At 43.8% G+C, this 22,470-nt stretch overlaps 1 protein-coding gene across 4 annotated transcripts; it reads right to left on the reverse strand.

Annotated features, from left to right (window-relative positions):
- Nucleotides 1–4,177: 4,177 nt before the first annotated feature.
- On the reverse strand, nt 4,178–14,437 carry LOC112222069 (targeting protein for Xklp2). 4 transcript variants are annotated; one of them, XM_024384650.2, is made up of 17 exons: nt 14,298–14,437; nt 13,842–13,977; nt 13,052–13,192; nt 12,818–12,953; nt 10,872–10,958; nt 10,708–10,749; nt 10,320–10,424; nt 9,913–10,022; nt 8,901–9,046; nt 8,561–8,732; nt 8,291–8,429; nt 7,744–7,963; nt 7,256–7,522; nt 6,832–6,978; nt 6,520–6,631; nt 5,873–6,039; nt 4,178–5,233 (listed from the first exon to the last, which is right to left on the reverse strand). In XM_024384650.2, the coding sequence occupies exons 2-17, from the start codon at nt 13,954–13,956 to the stop codon at nt 5,123–5,125; spliced, it is 2,217 nt and encodes a 738-aa protein (XP_024240418.1). In that variant the 5' UTR covers nt 13,957–13,977; nt 14,298–14,437; the 3' UTR covers nt 4,178–5,122. The 4 variants fall into 4 exon arrangements, with proteins under 4 accessions (XP_024240418.1, XP_024240417.1, XP_024240420.1 ...); XM_024384649.2 differs by having other exon boundaries at nt 5,873–6,060; XM_024384652.2 differs by lacking the exon at nt 10,708–10,749.
- Nucleotides 14,438–22,470: the final 8,033 nt, after the last annotated feature.

Below are 22,470 nucleotides of genomic sequence, written 5' to 3' on the forward strand. Positions count from 1 at the left end.
TGATTAATTAGGTCTGATTTTAAGTTTTCATAACAATCGGAAATCGGTATTTTTGGGCACCGATTTGTCAATTTTTTGTTGTTGTTTTTTTATTTTGTTTTTATACCTTTATTTAACTAGGCAAGTCAGTTAAGAACACGTTCTTATTTTCAATGACGGCCTAGGAACGGTGGGTTAACTGTTAACTGATTCAATCTTGCAACCTTACAGTTAACTAGTCCAACGCAATAACGACCTGCCTCTCTCGTTGCACTCCACAAGGAGACTAACTGCACGTTACGCGAATGCAGTAAACCAATGTAAATTGCTAGCTAGCATTAAACTTATCTTATAAAAAACAATCAATCATAATCACTAGTTAACTACACATGGTTGATGATATTACTATATATTATCTAGCGTGTCCTGCGTTGCATATAATCTCACTGAGCATACAAGTATCTGACTGAGCGGTGGTAGGCAGAAGCAGGCACGTAAACATTCATTCAAACAGCCCTTTCGTGCGTTTTGCCAGCAGCTCTGCGTTGTGCGTCAAGCATTGCGCTGTTTATGACTTCAAGCCTATCAACTCCCGAAATGAGGCTGGTGTAACCGAAGTGAAATGGCTGGCTAGTTAGCGCGCGCTAACAGGTTTCACACGTCACTCTCTCTGAGCCTGTGGTTGTTCCCCTTGCTCTGCATGGGTAACGCTGCTTCGATGGTGGCTGTTGTTGTGTTGCTGGTTCGAGCCCAGGGAGGAGCGAGGAGAGGGACGGAAGCTATACTGTTACACTGGCAATACTAAAGTGCCGATAAGAACATCCAATAGTCAAAGGTTAATGAAATACAAATGGTATAGAGGGAAATAGTCCTATAATTCCTATAATAACTACAACCTAAAACTTCTTACCTGGGAATATTGAAGACTCATGTTAAAAGGGTCCACCAGCTTTCACATGTTCTCATGTTCTGAGCAAGGAACTGAAACGTTAGCTTTCTTACATGGCACATATTTTACATGGAACATATTGCACTTTTACTTTCTTCTCCAACACTTTGTTTTTACATTATTTAAACCAAATTGAACATGTTTCATTATTTACTTGAGGCTAAATTGATTTTATTGATGTATTATATTAAGTTAAAATAAGTGTTCATTCAGTATTGTTGTAATTGTCATTATTACAAATAAATATAGTTTTTTTTAAAAAATCGGTCGATTAATCGGTACCGGCTTTTTTGATCCTCCAATAATTGGTATTGGTATCGGCATTGAAAAATCATAATCGGTCGACCTCTAGTACAAAGATTGTCTTAGGGTCATTTTTGACCCGGCAGTTATAAAATAATTTACACACCACAAAAACACACACGCACAATGAGAAATTTAGATTATGTGTGCTACTGATTGAACTCAGACAAAACTAAAACTTTCTTGTGCATGTGCAGCACCTCCCCTCCATGACCCCACACATGACCCAAGTTCACAGACAAAATAAAACAAAATTTCCTTGTCACCATATGACAACCAGGGCAGGATGGCAGCACAAAATGTCATAAAGATGACCCCAGGGCCCACAAGACATGCAGTTGCCCATGCCCAGGACATCGCCTCAACATTCTACATGTTCATCACACTAGCCATCAAAAAAATCATCCTGGAGATTACAGATATGGAGGGTTTCTGTAAATATAGAGACAACTGGAAAAGGATGGATGAGATTGACCTGCATGCCTACATAGGGCTGCTAATCTTAGCGGGTTTGTATAGGTCCCAAGGCAAGGCTACATGTAGTCTCTGGGATGCCGAGTGGAAGGGCGATTTTCTGTGCCACGATTCCACTGAAAGTCTTTCACACTTTCTCAAGAATGCTATGATTTGATAACTGTGAGACAAGACCTACAAGACGTGAGATAAACTGGCGGCCATAAGAGAGATCTGGGAGAAGTGGGTGGAGTGTCTGCCATACCTCTACAACCCTGGGCCTGAAGTAACAGTGGATGAGCAACTGGTTCCCTTCAGAGGTACATTTTTATATCTGTAGTGTAAGTGATTGTCATTGTTCATTGTATTATGTATTGCTGTAATATTATTGATTTATGTGATTGTTTTCTGTGACACTGATACAAATTACTGATAGTAATCTCTTTTGTCAAAAGGTCACTGTCCTTTCCAGCGGTATATGCCCAGCAAGCCAGCAAAGAATGGCATCAAGATATGGGTGGCCTGTGACGCGCAATCCAGGTACACTTGGAAGATGCATTTCTACACAGGGAAGCCGACCAGTGGAGGCCCAGAGAAGAACCAGGGGATGCAGGTTGTGCTTGATGTGACAGATGGACTGAGGGGGCACAATGTCACTTGTGACAATTTCTTCACCTCTTATGAACTCAGCCAGCAGCTCCTTAAGATAAAGATCACCACGGTTGGCACAGTTAGAAAGAACAAGCCTGAGCTCCCCCTTCACTCCTCGCAACAAGGGGGAGAGACCTTCTCATCAAAGTTTGCCTTCACCCCCACCAATCTAGTTTCTTACCTCCCAAAGAGGAACAAGAATGTGGTCTTCCTTAGCACACTGCAGAAATGGCTGAGATCAGTGATCGTGAGTACAGGAAGCCAGCCATCATCCTGGACTACAACCACAACAAAGGAGGTGTGGACAACCTGGACAAGGTGATTGGAACTTACAGCTGCAGGAGGATGACTGCCCGCTGGCCCCTGGTCATCTTCAATAACATCATTGATGTGTCCTCATACAATGCCTTTGTGATATGGAACAAGACCAACCCTACCTGGATGCCTGATAAGAGGAACAAGAGGGTGTTCCTGAAGCAGCTGGGCACGGCACTGGTAACCCCACACATTCAAAGAAGGGAGCGCCTCCCTCGCACAGCAGACTCTGCAGCGCTTGTGAAAGCTGTTCAAGGTGTTGAATCTTGCGCTGGTCCACCTGAGGCTGCAGCTGGGGCAGGCAAGGAGATGCCAATTCTGCCCCCCAAAGGACTGTAAAACAAATACTATGTGCTGCAGAAATACATCTGCAAAGTCCATGCACGCACATTTACATACTGTCCTACATGTGCTAATTAGAGTTGATTGATTTATGTTCTTCACGTTTTTGTTTTGTATCTTATTCTCTTTTATACAGCTTGTGGGTGGGGGCAATGGTTAAAATAATGGAAGACTAGTATTTTGTAGTTGAATTCCTCATTGTACAGTATATATCACAATGTTGGCAACAAAGTTCAAGACTGTTGTTTCCCTTCAATAAAATGCTTTCAAAACGACTGCTACTTTCTTAGGCTATACAAGTGCTCTCTCTTGCAAAAAAATGTTTACACCTATGCAGTACCTTTAGCAATAATAATAATCCTCTACTTTAAAGAAAACAATGACAGGTGTGATGTAATAAATTAGTGTCCACTGATTAAACCCAGCTATTCAAAGTTTGATGAATGACAGGTTGTTTCGTCATACAAATTAGATTTGGGGTTTAACATTCAATTAATCCGCTTTATTTGAGGGGTTTAGTGAAAGGTCATTTTTGACCCTTAGGACAAGGAGAGTATACAGAATCTTTAGACTATACAGGGTTAATTGACGCCCCATAAACATAAACGGACATATACCAGGAGCTGTGCCCGGCCGGCCACGTCCGTCGTCTCATCCAGCTGTAACGCTTATAATTCACTGGCTTGTACACGAAGCAGTAATTGTTTCAAAACATCTCCTGCCATGCCCCCCTCCCCAGCATTGTCCCAGCCATATCCGCAGCAGCAGGAAGAATGAAATCCTCCACAATACTATGGAGCTTGTCTGTCATAGCCGCTCGGTAACTCACCGTTAGACGCTTCTAGCCCCTTACTAGCGGTATCTGTAGTTTATGACTTGTCTGCAGTTTTGCCACAACACAATTCCACAGACCTCTCATAAGAATGCAATTGGCATACTGACTGCAGGAATGGCCACTAGACCCGCTGCCAATTTAATGATAATTTCTGTACAAGTCGGTCATTAAGTTGGCTGTATGTCCAACCGGCCTCAACCGCAGTGCACGTCTATGGCGTCATATGGGCGAGCGGTTTGCCGATGTCATCCCATGGTGGAGGTGGGGTTATGGTATGGGCAGGCATAAATTACGGACACAATTGCATTAGTGATGGCACAGTCAACGAACAAAAATACCGTGACAACATCGAGGCCCATTTCTTTTAATGCACTGTATCTGTGACCAGATGCATATCTGTATTCCCAGTCATGTGAAATCCATAGATTAGGACCTTGTGAATAACATCTCATTTGACTGATTTGCTCATGAACTGTAACTCATTAAAAAAAATCTATGACATTGCTTTTTAAAATCTGGTTTAGTATGCAGATATTACTTCAAAAGATAGTAAGGATGTCAATTCTGGTGTATGAACTAAATCTTTACTACATTAAAAGTAAAAACTTTATTATACATAATTGAAATTGGACAGTAAATCAGAACAGGCCACGTACAATTAAGATGGGAATGAGAAATTAGTAACTACTTCTAATCCTTCGCTATACAATAACACGTTTGTGAATAGTCCCATAATAGCGTTACACTTTGCCTAGTAGAAAGGGGCCAGAAGCACATTTTCAAAACTTGTTCTTGACAATACCTTACTTCCAAATTGAGCACAAAAGCATATTGTTCAGTTGCAGGCGGTTCTCCAAAAGCAAGCAAATATTCAGAAAGATTACAACACATGTATTTTACATCACGCGAGAAATGCCTTGTGTAGAACTACGTGGCCACGTCACATAGAAATGTGTCATTCCATCTGAGGTTAGGAACTGCATGTCTGGTAGCTAAAATGGCAAGGGAACTCCTCACTAAGGGCAAAAACATAGGATTTCACCAGCTCTTGGGATTATTTTTTGTTAAAAACCACCTGCAACTGAAAACGTGTCAAATGTACTTTTCTGAATCAAGGATGAAAGTAGACAAGAACAGGGTCTGAATCCATTTTTCTCAACCTTTCGACGAGTCAAGGTATAACACTAGTGGACAAATTCACAACCGCAGTTAAATGTACAGCTACAAACTAATTAAAAAGGCAGACTAACTAAACAGAGCACAGAGCTATATACACAAAATCTTTCCCTCAGCCATTACATGCGGAAACGGTCAGAAAAGTTGGGGGACTGGGGCACAGTGAGTGTGACGTCGCTCTTCTTCAGCTCCAGCAGTTTGTAGCGTCTGATGGGCTGGGCTTTGTGGACCTGAGGGACAGAGGGGAGATTAAGACGCAGTTCAAACACCCACGCACCCGTTTACATCAAGGTCCAAGCAGGGCTTCTGTTCCAACAAGTCAAACATTATCACCTAATTCAACTATATCAAAGGGCCAAAAAGGCAATTAGTTGTATCAAGTGTTGGTGCTGGAGCAGACACCAGAGATGTATTAATTAGGGTAAACATTTAGTAACAGACAACTGTTTCATGAAGAGGTTCAGGTAGTCCCTCCTAGATTATACCCTAGCTTGTGCCCAAGGAATAATACCCAGGAGTGTGTGCTGGAACAAAAGCCAGCACCCCAGGTAGAGAAAATGATTAATTTCAATAGCTCTGGTTTATAAATGGTCTATGGACACCAAGTGTTACCACGCTGCAACAATTTTTTCCTTCTGTTTGGATTCCCATTAGCCATTTTACTGTAAATTGGACTAATAACCGGAAGGTTGCAAGATCAAATCCCCGAGCTGACAAGGTAAATATCTGTTGTCCTGCCCCTGAACAGGCAGTTAACCTACTCTTCCTAGGCCATAATTGAAAATAAGAATTTGTTTACCTGACTTGCCTAGTTAAATAAGTGTAAAATAAGTTATTGTAAGTGCCTGGTCTAAGGTTTTCGTAGTTACCTGCTCTTGGCGTAGCCTGGCCATTTTCTCCTTCTCGCACTCCTCCAGCTCCATCCGCTGCGCCTCCTCCACGCGAGCCCTCATCGCCTCCTTTTCGCTCACCGCCCGCTCAAACTCCAGCCGCTCCTTGGCACGGCGCTCTGTGGATAGCTGGAAGACCTCTGGAACTACGGAATTATTAATGTCTTCTAAAAGAGTGCCAAGGAAAAGGGTTTGGAATAGAAAGAGGGTGGGGGTGAAAAGGGTTTGGGTGGTGAGGTGTTCTCAAAGGTGGGAGAAAAATTGGAAAGAAAAAGGTGGGAAGCAAAAAGAAAAGGGTTAGGGGTGCAGAAGACAAGCTCAGTGTTTCCCAAACAAAGCCCATGTAAGGGAGTAGGCAACCCTGATCCAGCAATTAGAGACTTAAGAAAAAAAAGACAGTTATTTGTAGGGGTGGAAGAAATATGCTCCAGTTCAACTGATACATGAGCAGTTCTGTTGGATCATTACCCAGGGTGACAAATTGTTAGAATCCCTTAAATTAAAAAAAATGGTGGGAACTTTTCAGGGGTTGAATAAAGAAGTCTAACAGGTTCAGGACCAGGGTTGTCCATGGCCACCATAGTGCAGAAAGCAGAGGTGCGCAAGGCAGTTGTGGTCATACGTACCCAGGACTGAGCGGTTCTCTTTCTTGGGAATGAACGGCTCTTTGTGAATTGCTGTGTTTGGTCGAGCTTTGAAGGTGGCTGCCTCTGCCTGGTGCTTCTGTTCCTCCTTCATCTGAGAACAAAACAGAGGAAATACTGTATGGGGGGCAAGGAATAGGATTTTGTACTATTTGTTGTAAACATGCATGAAGACTGACACTCTGGTGCCAGAATCAAACAAGTTATTCCTTGTACTGTATACAGTCAAAGTATGAAAGCAACAGCATGACGTTTCAAACAGAAGATCATGAATTCAATAAAGAGTTGTCTTACCATCTGCTCCCAGCGGTCATTCTTGGCAGCTCCCCGCTCATCGAGGAGCAGCTTGAAGGGCTCAGGCTTGGTGGGCTCAGCCACCTTTTTCTCTGGCAGGACCACCGCATGGAAGTCTGGCAGTGGCTGGGCCTTGAACGTTGGCACCTGAGGGGTTAAGAACATTAATTAACAGACAACCATTTAGGCTACATTGTCAGACCAACACCTAGTTAGGACAACATTTCCTAGCTCTACAACCTGCAGCAAAAGGCTATGATTCTTTATCCCAAACAAATGATTGAGAAGTCTTACAAAGAGTTCCAAAATAAAAACCTCACCGCCATCAGTGACATCATTCATCAGGTCTACCCATAGATAGAATGTAAGGCAAATGATACGCGAGGAGAAATCTGAACAATTTTAAGGCAGTTAATGGGGCTACCTCTTCGTGCCTCAGCTCCTCCAGCCTCTTCTCTTTCAGCACCCGCCTCTCGCGCTCCCGCTCTTCAAAGGAGAAGGGGCACACCTCCACCTGGGTCTTGTCCTGGAGCTTAGGCAGAAAGGGCAGGCCAAAGTGGGGCACAGCATGGGCCTTGAGCGGGGCTGGGAGTTTCACCTCCTCCACCTTTCTGTCCATGCACTTCCTCTTCAGGGCCCATGCAGGGGACTCTGGAACAGTGGGACACTGCACCTTCTTTTCCGGGACACCCTGTGAACCAAAAGGTGTGGGTAGACCATTAATAACGGAGCCATCACATCTTATATACAGTCAGTGTTACACCAGTGCTAGAACGCCTCATACTACTAGCCTGGGTGCCCTTCTTCGGTTCTCCTTTGCTTGAAGAGCAGACATGAAACAAACTGTACAACAAATCCAGTGTAAAAAGTCATGACAATCCAGTAAAAACATGTTGGTCGTGTAGCTCTCACCACCACCTCCTCTAGGATCCTGACAGGCAGCGGGCGGGAGTGGAAGGTATGCTGCTCCTCAGGCTCATCTGGCTTCTTGCTGGCTTGCCGCTCCGCAAGTCTCTTGTCCATGTGCATATGGAATACCTCTGGGTGCGTGGACTCCTTCACAGTAGGCTTCTTGGGGTTTAGTGCCCCCTCCAGGATCTTCCTGTTCAGCCCCAGGGCCTTGAACTTAAACCTGGAATATACAGGACAAGGGTGGATTAATTTATTAAATGACAGTGTTCTGAACATTGCAAATAGCAATAGAATAAGTAGACAACTCCCTAGTCGAACAATCATATTGGTTCTACACAAAGTATTACTATCTGAAAGTTCTGTCCTTCTGAACAGGCCTCAAGCTGAAGGTTGTTGGACTATGGATGAGCTGGAGCACCAGTAAACATTTTGGCTTTGTTCAAGTCTCATTGGGAGTACACACAGGTAAAAGTAACCCAACAGTCTAATAACTACTATGCAGAGGGTAGAAGGATAGAGTGTGAAGAAGCCATAAGTGTGGATTCACTGTTGGAGTTTCTGGAGCTCCTCGGCCTCCAGTTCAGCGCTGCTCTTGACCGCCGTGGGACGGCTCCTCTGTCGGGTCATCAGCTGAGGGGTGTGAGGGTGGGTGATCTTAAGCTGCTCACTTTTCACAGGCGACGGGCCTGAAGGAGATGATAGATTGTAATTTGTTGCCACCCCCCTCCCCAACGTCACACTTCTCATGAATCCCAGCCATGCTATGTGAAAGCCACTCATCTGTAATGTACAACAATGCCAAAGCTACCATACGCACCCCTCTCTTGGCTCTGTCGACTACGAAGGTGGTAGCGGGTCGGAGTCCGTTTCTGGAACAGCTCGATCTGTTGGGCCATGGGCATGAAGGGGACAGGGTCCTCCACCTTCTTCTTGCTGCCAGTGGACAGGTTGAAGGGCTTGGGAACAGTGGCACCCTTTGGCGCCTTGGTCTGAGAAGGAAATAATTCAGGAGATGAATTAAAATAAACAAATAATCCAAAATATGTCTGGTGAATTATCAACCTAGGTAAGTGGAAAATTATATATTTGCTTGTATGAACCATCCTTTTTTAACAGCCATAGCAGCGATGTGGCCAAACAGAAGGCTAGCTACTTACGGGGGAGGACGGGTGCTTGCGGAGCTGAGCAGTGAAGTCCACCTCCCTGTCGGTTGATGCAGTGCCCGCCTTGACGCGTCCATCTGTGCTGAAGTTGAACTCTTTGGGTACGGTGGTGGCCAGAGCCAGCCTCTTAGGGAGCTGACCTGAATGACAAGATGAAATCCCTCTTAATAACAACTTCGGGATAGGGGGCAGCATTTTCACTTTTGGATAAATAGCATGCCCAAATTCAACTTCCTGCTACTCATCCCCAGAATATAAAGATATCTACTAATATGCATTTGGATAGAAAACACCCGGAAGTTTCTAAAACTGTTTGAATCATGTCTGAGTATAACAGAACTTATGTAGCAGGCAAAACCCAGAGGACAAACCATTCAGAATCATTTAAGTCACTGTCTATTCAATGAGTTTATTGGGAAACCAGATTAAGGGTATGCATTTGCAGTTCCTACCAAAAGTAGTTTGAAATGTTTTGGCAAAGTTTACAGGTAACTTCTGAGATGTTTTGTAGTGACATTTCGCAAATTGGAAGCGGTGTTTCTCTGGATCAAACCCGCCAAATAAATGGACATTATGGATATATTGCGACAGAATTAATTTAACAAAAGGACCATTTGTGGTGTTTATGGGACATATTGGCGTGCCAACAAAAGAAGCTCGGCAAAGGTAAAGCATGATTTACACTTTATTTATGCGTTGTCGCACCTGCAGGGTTGAAATAGGCTATTCTTTGTTTACTGTTGTGCCATCATCAGATAATAGCATCTTATGCTTTCGCTGAAAAGCCTTTTTGAAATCTGACATGTTGGCTGGATTCACAAGTGTAGCTTTAATTTGGTGTCTTACAAGTGTGAATTAATGAAAGTTTGATTTTTATAGTCTTATTTGGTGCTCTGCATTTTCCCTGGCTACTGGCCAAGTGGGACGCAAGCATCCCGCCTATCCCAGAGAGGTTAAGTCAGGAAGACTTGCAACACTTCACTCGTAGTAAGAAAGGGTTACTTACTGCCTGCCAAGGCTGCCCTGTAGCTGGCCATGTTCCTCTTCCGCTTGTCAGCCACCTCCTTCTGAAGAGTCTTGATGGTCACCATCTCCTGCTGCTCAGAGCTCTTATGCCTGGGTGAACACACAATCTAGGGATATTAACCTTCAAAGGCAGTATTCTACATTCCTGGTCCTAGAGAACTACTGGTTGTGGAGGCTTTTGTCCTAGCCATATGTGCAAACACTTGGTTAGTTGCATAAGGTGTTAATGCTAGGGCTATAACACTGTTGGATGTGCCCAGGGAAATGTAAACTCAAATTCCTTAACGTAGCCATGGACGAAAGGACTGACAGGCTTGTCGTCACCAATGTCAGGTCATGGTGCCTCCTTGGCTAATTGCTGAATCCATTAGAGATAGAATGCCTTACTGTGTGGTGTTTGCGGCAGCGGGCCGGGCCTGGTTGGCTGCTCTGGGGTTGAGTCGCACACTAGAACGGACACCACCACTGCGTCTGGGGGGTAGTAATAAGCTCCTGGGAAACGGACAAACCAAGACAGTCGGGTTACTTTTCTCCACAAGACAATTGGTCAAGGTTAATTATTAAACAGTCCTTACACTAAAAGCGTATTCCATGCAAAGGGGACAAAACTATCTGCATGTGAAAAAGCAATACATTGGCACAGTCATTATTGACCAACAGCCAATGTTTGTTGATAATGCCAATCCCAAAAATGAGGAGTTTCGACCATGCTGAAATAGCCCCCCCTAAACATTTTCACCATGGTGGAAAGGGGGAAGACCCTCCAGTTGTTTACCTTCGACGTGGGCGAAAGGTTCTTACAGCAGTTGGGTTTGAGCTGTAAACAGTTAGACTGATGACTACCATGATTACATCCAGGGCTGGATTTAATAATCCTAGGCACAAAGTTGCTCATGATAACAATAGACAGGTGGCAGGATAGTGCAAATGTTTACAGACCTTTTCAGCTTCTTAACAGGTGGTGCGGCTTCAGGGGCCGTGTTCTGTCCTTCCTCATTGCTGGCTGCATCTTTGCGTTTTAACACCCTTCAGTGAAGAAACAGGATTGCCACTTGGAAGCATACAGTTGGTCTAATGCTGACTAGTTACAGTGAGGGAAAAAGTATTTGATCCCCTGCTGATTTTGTACGTCTGCCCACGGACAAAGAAATGATCAGTCTAATTTTAATGGTAGGTTTATTTGAACAGTGAGAGAGAATAAAAATCCACAAAAACACCTGTCAAAAATGTTATAAATTGATTTGTATATTAATGAGGGAAATAAGTATTTGACCCCCTCTCAATCAGAAAGATTTCTGACTCCCAGGTGTCTTTTATACAAGTAACGAGCTGAGATTAGGAGCACACTCTTAAAGGGAGTGCTCCTAATCTCAGTTTGTTACCTGCATAAAAGACACCTGTCCACAGAAGCAATCAAGATCCTAAACTCTCCATGGCCAAGACCAAAGAGCTCTCCAAGGATGTCAGGGACAAGATTGTAGACCTACACAAGGCTGAAATGGGCTACAAGACCATCGCTAAGCATTTTGGTGAGAAGGTGACAACAGTTGGTGAGATTATTCACAAATGGAAGAAACACAAAAGAACTGTCAATCTCCCTCAGCCTGGGCCTCCATGCAAGATCTCACCTCATGGAGTTGCAATGATCATGAGAACGGTGAGGAATCAGCCCAGAACTACATGGGAGGATCTTGTCAATGATCGCAAGGCAGCTGGGACCATAGTCACCAAGAAAACAATTGGTAACACACTACGCTGTGAAGGACTGAAATCCTGCAGCCCCCGCAAGGTACCCCTGCTCAAGAAAGCACATATACATTCCCATCTGAAGTTTGCCAATGAACATCTGAATGATTCAGAGGACAACTGGATGAAAGTGTTGTGGTCAGATGAGACCAAAATGGAGCTGTTTGGCATCAACTCAACGTGTTTGGAGGAGTCGGGAATGATGCCTGTGGCCCCAAGAACACCATCCCCACCGTCAAATATGGAGATGGAAACATTCTGCTTTGGGGATGTTTTTCTGCTAAGGGACAGGACAACTTCACCGCATCAAAGGGACGATGGACGAGGCCATGTACTGTCAAATCTTGGGTGAGAACCTCATTCCCTTAGCAAGGGAATTGAAAATGGGCCGTGGATGGGTATTCCAGCATGACAATGACCCAAAACACACAGCCAAGGCAACAAAGGAGTGGCCCAAGAAGCACATTAAAGTCCTGGAGTGGCCTAGCCAGTCTCCAGACAGTAATGCCATAGAAAATCTGTGGAGGGAGCTGAAGGTTCAAGTTGCCAAACTTCAGCCTCAATGACTTAGAAGATCTGCAAAGAGTCGGACAAAATACCTCCTGAGATGTGTGAAAACCTGGTGGCCAACTACAAGAACCCTCTGATTTCCAACAAGGGTTTTGCCACCAAGTACTATGTCGTGTTTTGCAGAGGGATCAAATATTTCCCGCATTAAAATGCAAATCAATCTATAACATTTAACATGCGTTTCCTGGAATCTTTTTGTTATTCTGTCTCACTGTTCAAATAAACCTACCATTAAAATTGTCAGTGGGCAAATGCACAAAATCAGCAGGGGATCAAATACTTTCCCCCTCACTGTCAGTCAAAGACAACTAGAACTTAATTTATTCCTGGACTGGTCTACAGCTAAACAGGCAGAAGCTTTTTTCGGAACAGACAATACATTAGAGTAAACCTTTTTATCCTTGTGATCTTTCCTTTTAACTTTTGCAATAAACAAAATATTCTGAACACCCGTAAATGTAGCAGGATGAAAGCTGCAATAAATGATCTATGGGTTTGTGAAAACTCAACGTGGAGCCTCACAGAACTCTCAAACAAGATGTTAGCCAAGTGTTCTAGAAACAAAATACCGGTGTGTTCGGGCAGGCGGTCCCTTCTTTGGTGGGGCAGCTACCGGTGCTGGCCTATTTCCCCAGGATGTGACAATGTTGGAGTACGTGCTCTGAGCACCTGCTGTGGCGGGTACTGAGGACGTGCTTGGGGCTTCTATTGTGGAAACATGAGTAATTAGCACATTACACAATAGTCAGTCAACTTGTGAATGTATCTAGCCTAGATAGATCACAACTGTCTAAAGTACCAACCCGAGTCTGAGTTCTCTTTCACCCTGGGAGAGACAATCGCCCTGGGCAAGTGTGCTTTGGGGGTCGCACCAAATGGTATGTTGTTTCTGTTTGGGGTGGCAAGAAGGCCAAACAGTCTCTCATCCTGGCCAGCACATTGGTCTGCAGAGCATAAAATGATTCAGGAATACATTGTGGATATTCAAGAATTTGGCAAGTTTTGCCACTTCAAAAGCATGTAGTCAGGCCCCCATTGGAGCATGCTGACAAACATTGAAATACATGCATTCATCCCAGGAAGCACCATTCTTACTAGCCTGGAGACCTGAAGTTGAATTGCATTCAGTCAGCTAAAGTTCTCTCAAGACCTCTACAAGCCAGTATATTGGATAAAATGGTTAACTTAATTGACTGAAGTCCTTGCAGTTGGTCCTTCTGCAGGTAGGATTGTGAGACCATATTTCCACCAGAAAGTGTAATTACTTAAACGTTTCAAAGCCTGGTAGGTCATTAAGACTGCGATCTCCTGAAGCATGTGTAGGAGCTCTACACCCATGAGGGTGTCTCCTGCATGCATTTTAATCTTGTGCTCATTGTCTCATTCCTACCTGAAAAAGGACCAAACACACGCAAAACAGGTAAAGTGCAAATATAATTTTATTCAACTTTGACTTGAAGTCGTTAGAAGAAACGTTCCTGAGCCAAACGATCACTTGTGCCCTGAGTTTTAATTTAATTCTACTTGAGGCCCACGTAGAATTAAATGACATTCCAAATATTGTTCACAAGCACAGGTTGCTAACCATCTTACCAAACCAAATATCTGCGTTGTCCTCCGTATCCAATGCTTGGAAATCAATGACATGTGACGGTGCATCGAATTCGTAGTGACTAGCCGATTCACTCTGCGCCGTCTCAGCATCCATCACCGCACCTATTGTCTCCGCCTAAACAAGCAGATTAGATGCATGTTGTGAGTTGTTCAAATGGGGCTATCAAAGTTAGTTAGCTTAGGTTATTCATTCACAAACACATTTAACTGCGTAGCGACAATACACGTTATTACAGTAAACACGCGAGGGCTATATAAAATCCAAATTAACACCAGAAATTGTGTATTGAAGTTACCTATGAAAAGTAATGTTAGTTAGCATTAGTCGACCAGGTAACGTTAGCTAGCTATTGTAAGTTTACTGCTGATCAAAATTCTCTGGGTAAATTAGATACAAAAGAGATGTCCATTCAAATACAAAATATTATAACGTACCTCTTAAAAACAACCAACGCGTAATGGAAATCGAGTGAGCAGTCAGCTGAACTGCAACGTCGCGAGCGCAAAATAACAAATGAGGGTTGGCGTAACCGTTTAAAGTTTCTCGCCATTTGAACCAGCCAATCAACAGCCTCGTCCAGATCAATCGGTTTTCCATTGGCTTCCGGTTGTCCACGTCACACTCAAGTTATATTTCCTGTCACGTGAGGAGTTTCTGTAACTTTTGTATTTATTTACGGTTTAGGAACAGTGGGTTAACTGCCTTGTTCAGGGGCAGAACGACAGATTTGTACCTTGTCAGCTCGGGGGTTCGATCCTTCAAACTTTCGGTTACTTGTCCAACGCTTTAACCACTAGGCTACCTGCCGCCCCAAACTTTAAAACAATCCATCTCTGGCCGTATTGTTTAGTTTTTTTCTCTACCCACATTCTATCCTTTTTCATTTAGTTATATTTTGCTCATTTAGGAGACACTCTTATCCAGAGAGTGACCAGGGTTGGGGAATAACCTCTACATCTGATTTTAAAAAATATTGTAATCTGAGCACAAATATTGTAATCAGATTACAGATACTTTTGAAAAAGTAGATGATTACTTATTGGATTACTTTAAAATTCAGAAAGGATGTTTGTAAAAAAGAAGAAAAACATTGACACCTTTCTGTTTTGTCAATGACATTCAATTCAGCATTCCGCATTTTTTTTGTCACTTGTCTTCACACAATAACCCATAACGTCAAAGTGGAATTCGGTTTTTAGATTTTTTAAAACTAATTAATTAAAGATTCACTATGAAGAAATCTCTCCGCCATTTCCTGATTGCTAAAATTCAAATAGTTTGCCTAATTTCAGTGTATGTGACAAAACAAGCAAGTATAGTGTGGAGAATTTCTGTCTAAACCTCTGTGAAATATCTTTTCATTACCAAAAATATTGTATTTTCTAACTGTTTGAAGCTAGTGTACAAATCCATTAGTAAAAGATGCCAAAATGAAACTTAAAACCGGCAAGTATAGAAATTGTGTCCATAGAACAAATCGACCATTCCTTAGACTTACTTTCAATGAGAATGACATATCTATAAAACACATTTCTATGTAAATTTGATCAGATCTCCCAAAAAGTTACATATTGGAGGTTTAAAAATTAGTATTCAACGTCTTTGTTATGGCAAACCTAATTAAGTTCCGGAGTAAAAATGTGATTAACAAGTCACATAATAAGTTGCGTGGACCTAGCACGCCCCCATTCTCATCGACGGAGCTTCAGTGGAGCAGGTTGAGAGCTTCAAGTTCCTTGGTGTCCACATCACCAACAAACTAACATGGTCCAAGCACACCAAGACAGTCGTGAAGCGGGCACGACAAAACCTATTCCCCCTCAGGAGACTGAAAAGATTTGGCATATGTCCTCAGATCCTCAAAAGGTTCTACTGCTGCACCATCGAGAGCATCCTGACTGATTGCATCACTGCCTGGTATGGCAACTGCTCGGCCTCCGACTGCAAGGCACTACAGAGGGTAGTGCGAACTGACCAGTACATCACCGGGGCCAAGCTTCCTGCCATCCAAGACCAGGAGGTGTCAGAGGAAGGCCCTAAAAATGGTCAAAGTCTCCAGCTACCCTAGTCACAGCCTGTTCCCTCTGCTACCGCACGGCAAGCGGTACCGGAGCGCCGAGTCTAGGTCCAAGAGGCTTCTAAACAGCTTCTACCCACAAACCATAAAACTCCTGAACATCTAGTCAAATGGCTACCCAGACTATTTGCATTGCCCCCCCCCCTATCCACACCACTGCCACTCTCCTGACTAGAACCAAAAAAATGGATCATATTACTCCAGTGCTAGCCTCCCTACACTGGCTTCCTGTTAAGGCCAGGGCTGATTTCAAGGTTTTACTGCTAACCTACAAAGCATTGCTGCTCCTACCTATCTTTCCGATTTGGTCCTGCCGTACATACCTACACATATGCTACAGTCACAAGATGCAGGCCTCCTAATTGTCCCTAGAATTTCTAAGCAAACAGCTGGAGGAAGGGCTTTCTCCTATAGAGCTCAATTTTGATGGAATGGTCTGCCTACCCATGTGAGAGACGCAGACTCGGTCTCAACCTTTAAGTCTTTATTGAAGACTCATCTCTTTAGTAGGTCATATGATTGAGTGTAGTCTGGCCCAGGAGTGTGAAGGTGAACGGAAAGGCTCTGGAGCAACGAACTGCCCTTGCTGTCTCTGCCTGGCCGGTTCCCCTCTCTCCACTGGGATTCTCTGCCTCAAACCCTATTACAGGGGCTGAGTCACTGGCTTACTGGTGCTCTTCCATGCCGTCCCTAGGAGTGGTGCGTCATATGAGTGGGTTGAGTCACTGACGTGACCTTCCTGTCTGGGTTCCTGTCTAAGTATGCTCTCTCTAATTCTCTCTTTCTCTCTCTCGGAGGACCTGAGCCCTAGGACCATGCCTCAGGACTACATGGCATGATGACTCCTTGCTGTCCCCAGTCCACCTGGTTGTGCTGCTGCTCCAATTTCAACTGTTCTGCCTGCCTGTTCTGCGGCTATGGAACCCTGACCTGTTCACCGGACGTGCTACCTGTCCCAGACCTGCTGTTTTCAACTCTCTAGAGACAGCAGGAGCGGTAGGGATACTCTAAATGATCGGCTATGAAAAGCCAACTGACATTTACTCCTGAGGTGCTGACTTGTTGCACCCTCGACAACTACTGTGATTATTATTATTTGACCATGCTGGTCATTTATGAGCATTTGAACATCTTGGCCATGTTCTGTTACAATCTCCAACCGGCACAGCCAGAAGAGGACTGGCCACCTCTCATAGCCTGCTTCCTCTCTAGGTTTCTTCCTAGGTCCTGGCCATTCTAGGGAGTTTTTCCTAGCCACCGTGCTTCTACACCTGCATTGCTTGCTGTTTGGGGTTTTAGGTGGGTTTCTGTACAGCACTTTGAAATATCAGCTGATGTAAGAAGGGCTATATAAATATATTTGATTTGATTTCAAGTTCTGAACCGCACGTTCTGCTAATCCATTTGAAGATGGGTGAAAAGGGGATGACGTTACATGCTGAATTCCATTTTGCTTCATGAAACTTGTGTGCTTGTAAAACAAGTAGCATTGTCGCTAACCAACATTTGAGGCAATCCCATGACACTGAAGCTTTATCTCAACTTCTCAATCATAGCGTGCGATGGTGATGTGCTCATGGGGTAACATTCATCCACTTTGAATGAGAATTGATCAGCACAAGGAATATTTTTCCTAGGAAGGATCCAGCATAGTCCACATGTAGTCGTGTCCATGGGTTTCCTGGCCATTTCCATGGATGTAATGGCACGGTGGGGGGTGACTTCCTGTTACTCTGACAATCTGTACACAGGCTGACCTCATTTTCCACATCCTTGTCCATCTTTGGTCACCTCGCTTGGCCTTTCATTCTCGATGTACCTGGATGCGACCGGTGCAACAACTACAGTAGCATACTCCGCCCTTGTGGTGGGATAACTACTCTTGAACCCCATAGTACGAACACACCCATCTCGAACACTCAAGGCCAAGCGGCGAGCGTAGTAAGGCATTATCTCAGGCTCTGTCACTGTAGGCATTCCTTTCAGGATAAATTCATGCACTTGTGATAGCGTTACATCCTTTAAAGTCCATTGCCTGATTTGTTCTGTGTTCACCAGTGCATCATCCAACACATCAGTCATCAAGACTTGCTAATTTTTTCTTTCCTGAGCGATGATTTCTGGAACGGGCAGTCTACTCAGAGCATTAGCGTTCCCATGGTATCTACCTTACTTGTAGATTATTCTGTACACAGCCCAACGATGAACTCTTGGAGATACTATTTGTGGTACTGGCTTTTGTTCATGGAACATAGAACTCAAAGGCTTATGGTCGGTCACAATAGTGAATGTAAAGCTCCATTCTCCATCTGGTGTGATAGAACCTCCCCACACCATACGATGATGCGTCACACGATAAGATGAGGTCTGTCTGCTGAGTTGTGCCCCAGTATGTGATGTACTGGGCCGTCAGAGGCCGAGCAGTTGCCATACCAGTCAGTGATGCAAACAGTCAGGATGCTCTCAATGGTGCAGTTGTAGAACTTTTTTAGGATCTTAGGACTCTTGCCAAATCTTTTCTTTCTCCTGAGGGGGAATAGGCTTTGTCGTGCCCTCTTCACGACTGTCTTGATGTGTTTGGACCATGAAAGTTTGTTGGTGATGTAGTCCACAATCATCTCCTTTGTCTTGATCATATTGAGAGAGAGGTTGTTATCCTGGCACCACACAGCCAGGTCTCTGACCTTCTCCCTATAGGCTGTCTCATCGTTGTCTGTGATCAGGCCTACCACTGTTGTGTCGTTGGCAAACGTAATGATGGTGTTGGAGTCGTGCTTGGCCATGCAGTCATGAGTGAACGGGGAGTGCAGGATGGGACTGAGCACTTACCCCTGAGGGGCCCCCGTGTTGAGGATCAGTGTGGCAGATGTGTTGTTACCTACCCTTACCACCTGGGGGCGGCCCGTCAGGAAGTCTAGGATCCAGTTGCAGAGGGAGGAGTTTAGTCCCAGGGTCCTTAGCTTAGTGATGAGCTTTGAGGGCACTATGGTGTTGAACACTGAGCTGTAGTCAATGAATAGCATTCTCACGTAGGTGTTCCTTTTGTCTAGGTGGGAAAGGACGGTGTGGAGTGCAATAGAGATTGCATCATCTGTGGATCTGTTGGGGCGTTATGCAAATTGGAGTGTGTCTAGGGTTTCTGGGATAATGATGTTGATGTGAGTCATGACCAGCCTTTCAAAGCACTTCCTGGCTATAGACGTGAGTGCTATGGGTCGGTAGTCATTTAGACAGGTTACCTTAGTGTTCTTGGGCACAGGGACTATGGTGGTCTGCTTGAAACATGTTGGTATTGCAGACTCAGTCAGGGACATGTTGAAAATGTCAGTGAAGACACCTGTAATCTGTCTGGCCCTGCGGCCTTGTTTACCTGTTTAAAGGCCTTACTCACATTGGCTATGGAGAGGTGATCACACAGTCGTCCTGAGCATCTGATGCTCTCATGCATGCTTCAGTGTTGCTTGCCTCGAAGCGAGCATAGAAGTAATTTAGCTTCCCTTTGTTGTCTGTAATAGTTTGCAAGCCCTGCCATATCTGATGAGCGTCGGAGGACAGATGATTTTTACGCACTACGCTCTTCTTGATCTTGTGTGGCCTACTACTTGGCGGCTGAGCCGTTGTTGCTCCTAGACGTTTCCACATCACAATAACAGCACTTACAGTTGACCGGGGCAGCTCTAGCAGGGCAGAAATGTGATGAACTGATTTGTTGGAAGGTGGAAATAGCCGAATCCACTCATTTGAAGGGGTGCCCACATACTTTTGTAGCGTATATTAGTATCAATGTAGTGTATATTAGTATCTTAGGATACTTCTTAGATCGATGACTTCGGACACGTAAGTACCATTTAGTATTTAATTGTAACTTAAAAATAACATTACATGAATGCACCTGGCGTAAGCTACCTGAGGCTTCTCTTGAGCACAATTATATGGCAGACATTTTAAGGGCTAGATATAGCAGAAAGCAAATTCCATATTGAGGTGATACTGCGATCTATTTATAAACATAATACTTAAAATAAGTATACCAGGTCACTACAAGTTGGATCGTCCTTAATCTATGCTTAGCGTTCTTAGGAAACTATGCAGTATTTTTTTTTTTTTTTGTGTATTATTTCTTACACTGCTACCCCAGGAAATCTTAAGTCTTTTTACATACAGCTGGGAGGAACTATTGGATATAAGAGCAATGTCAATTTACCAAAATTATGACCAGGAATACGACTTTCCCGAAGCAGATCCTCTGTTCGGTCCACCACCGAGGACAATGGATCGGATCCCAGCAGGCGACCCAAAACAAAGGCGCCGCAGAAGGGGCAGACAGAGCGGTTTTCTGGTCAGGCTCCGTAGACGGGCACATCGCCCACCGCTCCCGACTATACTACTCGCCAATGTTCAGTCTCTTGACAACAAGGAAGGCAAAATCCGAACATGGGTTGCCTTCCAGAGAGACAGCAGAGATTGTAACATTCTCTGTTTCACGGAAACATGGCTCACTTGGGATACGTTATCAGAGTCGGTACAGCCACCTGGTTTCTTCACTGATCGCGCCGACAGAAACAAACATCTCTCTGGTAAGAAGAAGGGCGGGGGTGTATACCTTATGATTAACAAGTCGTGGTGTGATCATAACAACATACAGGAACTTAAGTCCTTTTGTTCACCTGACCTAGAATTTCTTACAATCAAATGCAGACCGCATTATCTACCAAGAGAATTTTCTTCGATTATAATCACAGTTGTGTATATCCCCCCCCCCCTCGACAGAAACTAAAACAGGATACACCCATGCTCAGGTCTGTTCAATGCTGGTCAGACCAATCTGATTCCACGCGTCAAGATTGCTTCGATCACGTGGACCGGGATATGTTCCGGATAGGTCGAACAACAACATTGATGTATACACTGATTTGGTGAGCAAGTTTATTAGCAAGTGCATCGATGATGTCGTACCCACCGCGACCATTAAAACCTTCCCAAACCAGAAACCGTGGATTGATGGCAGCATTTGCGCAAAACTGAAAGCTCGAACCACTGCTTTTAATCAGGGCAAGGTGACGGAAACATGACCGAATACAAACAGTGCAGCTATTCCCTCCGCAAGGCTAAGCATCAGTATAGAGTAGAGGTCAACCGATTATGATTTTTCAACGCATATACCGATTATCGGAGGACCAAAAAAGCCGATACCGATTAATCGGCCGATTTTTATTTATTTTGTAATTATTTGTAATAATGACAATTACAACAATACTGAATGAACACTTATTTTAACTTAATATAATACATCAATAAAATCAATTTAGCCTCAAGTAAATAATGAAACATGTTCAATTTGGTTTAAATAATGTAAAAACAAAAAGTGTTGGAGAAGAAAGTAAAAGTGCAATATGTGCTATGTAAGAAAGGTAACGTTTCAGTTCCTTGCTCAGAACATGAGAACATATGAAAGCTGGTGGTTCCTTTTAACTTGAGTCTTCAATATTCCCAGGTAAGAAGTTTTACGTTGTAGTTATTATAGGAATTATAGGACTATTTCCCTCTATACCATTTGTATTTCATTAACCTTTGACTATTGGATGTTCTTATAGGCACTTTAGTATTGCCAGTGTAACAGTATAGCTTCCTTCCCTCTCCTCGCTCCTCCCTGGGCTCGAACCAGCAACACAACAACAGCCACCATCGAAGCAGCATTACCCATGCAGAGCAAGGGGAACAACCACAGGCTCAGAGCGAGTGACGTGTGAAACCTATTAGCGCACGCTAACTAGCCAGCCATTTCACTTCGGTTACACCAGCCTCATCTCGGGAGTTGATAGGCTTGAAGTCATAAACAGCACAATGCTTGACACACAATGAAGAGCTGCTGGCAAAACGCACAAAAGTCCTGTTTGAATGAATGTTTACGTGCCTGCTTCTGCCTACCACCGCTCAGTCAGATACTTGTATGCTCAGTGAGATTATATGCAAAGCAGGACACGCTAGATAATATCTAGTAATATCATCAACCATGTGTAGTTAACTAGTGATTATGATTGATATTTTTTTATAAGATAAGTTTAATGCTAGCTAGCAACTTACCTTGGCTTACTGCATTTGCATAACAGGCAGTCAGTCTCCTTGTGGAGTGCAATGAGAGAGAGGCAGGTCGTTATTGCATTGGACTAGTTAACTGTAAGGTTGCAAGAATGAATCCCCCGAGCTGACAAGGTGAAAATCTGTCATTCTGCCCCTGTACAAGGCAGTTAACCCACCGTTCCTAGGCTGTCATTGAAAATAAGAATGTGTGCTTAATGTTCTTAACTGACTTGCCAAGTTAAATAAAGGTATACATTTTTTTTTTAAATTGGCAAATCGTCGCCCAAAAATACAGATTTCCGATTGTTATGAAAACTTGAAATCAGCCCTAATTAATCGTCCATTCTGATTAATCGGTCAACCTCTAGTATAGAGACAAAGTAGAGTCGCAATTCAACGGCTCAGACATGAGAGGTATGTGGCAGGGTCTACAGTCAATCACGGACTAC

The sequence above is a fragment of the Oncorhynchus tshawytscha genome, linkage group LG22 (genome assembly GCF_018296145.1).
Source record: "Oncorhynchus tshawytscha isolate Ot180627B linkage group LG22, Otsh_v2.0, whole genome shotgun sequence".
NCBI classification, from domain to species: domain Eukaryota; kingdom Metazoa; phylum Chordata; class Actinopteri; order Salmoniformes; family Salmonidae; genus Oncorhynchus; species Oncorhynchus tshawytscha.

Coding starts and splice junctions, on each gene's coding strand:
- LOC112222069 (XM_024384649.2), bottom strand. CDS start 13,956: ATGGATGCTGAGACGGCGCAGAGTGAATCGGCTAGTCACTACGAATTC. Junction 10,023..10,319: donor GCTGCCGCAAACACCACACA/GTAAGGCATTCT, acceptor GTGTTCACCCAG/GCATAAGAGCTCTGAGCAGC. Junction 7,964..8,290: donor GAGCTCCAGAAACTCCAACA/GTGAATCCACAC, acceptor TGTATATTCCAG/GTTTAAGTTCAAGGCCCTGG.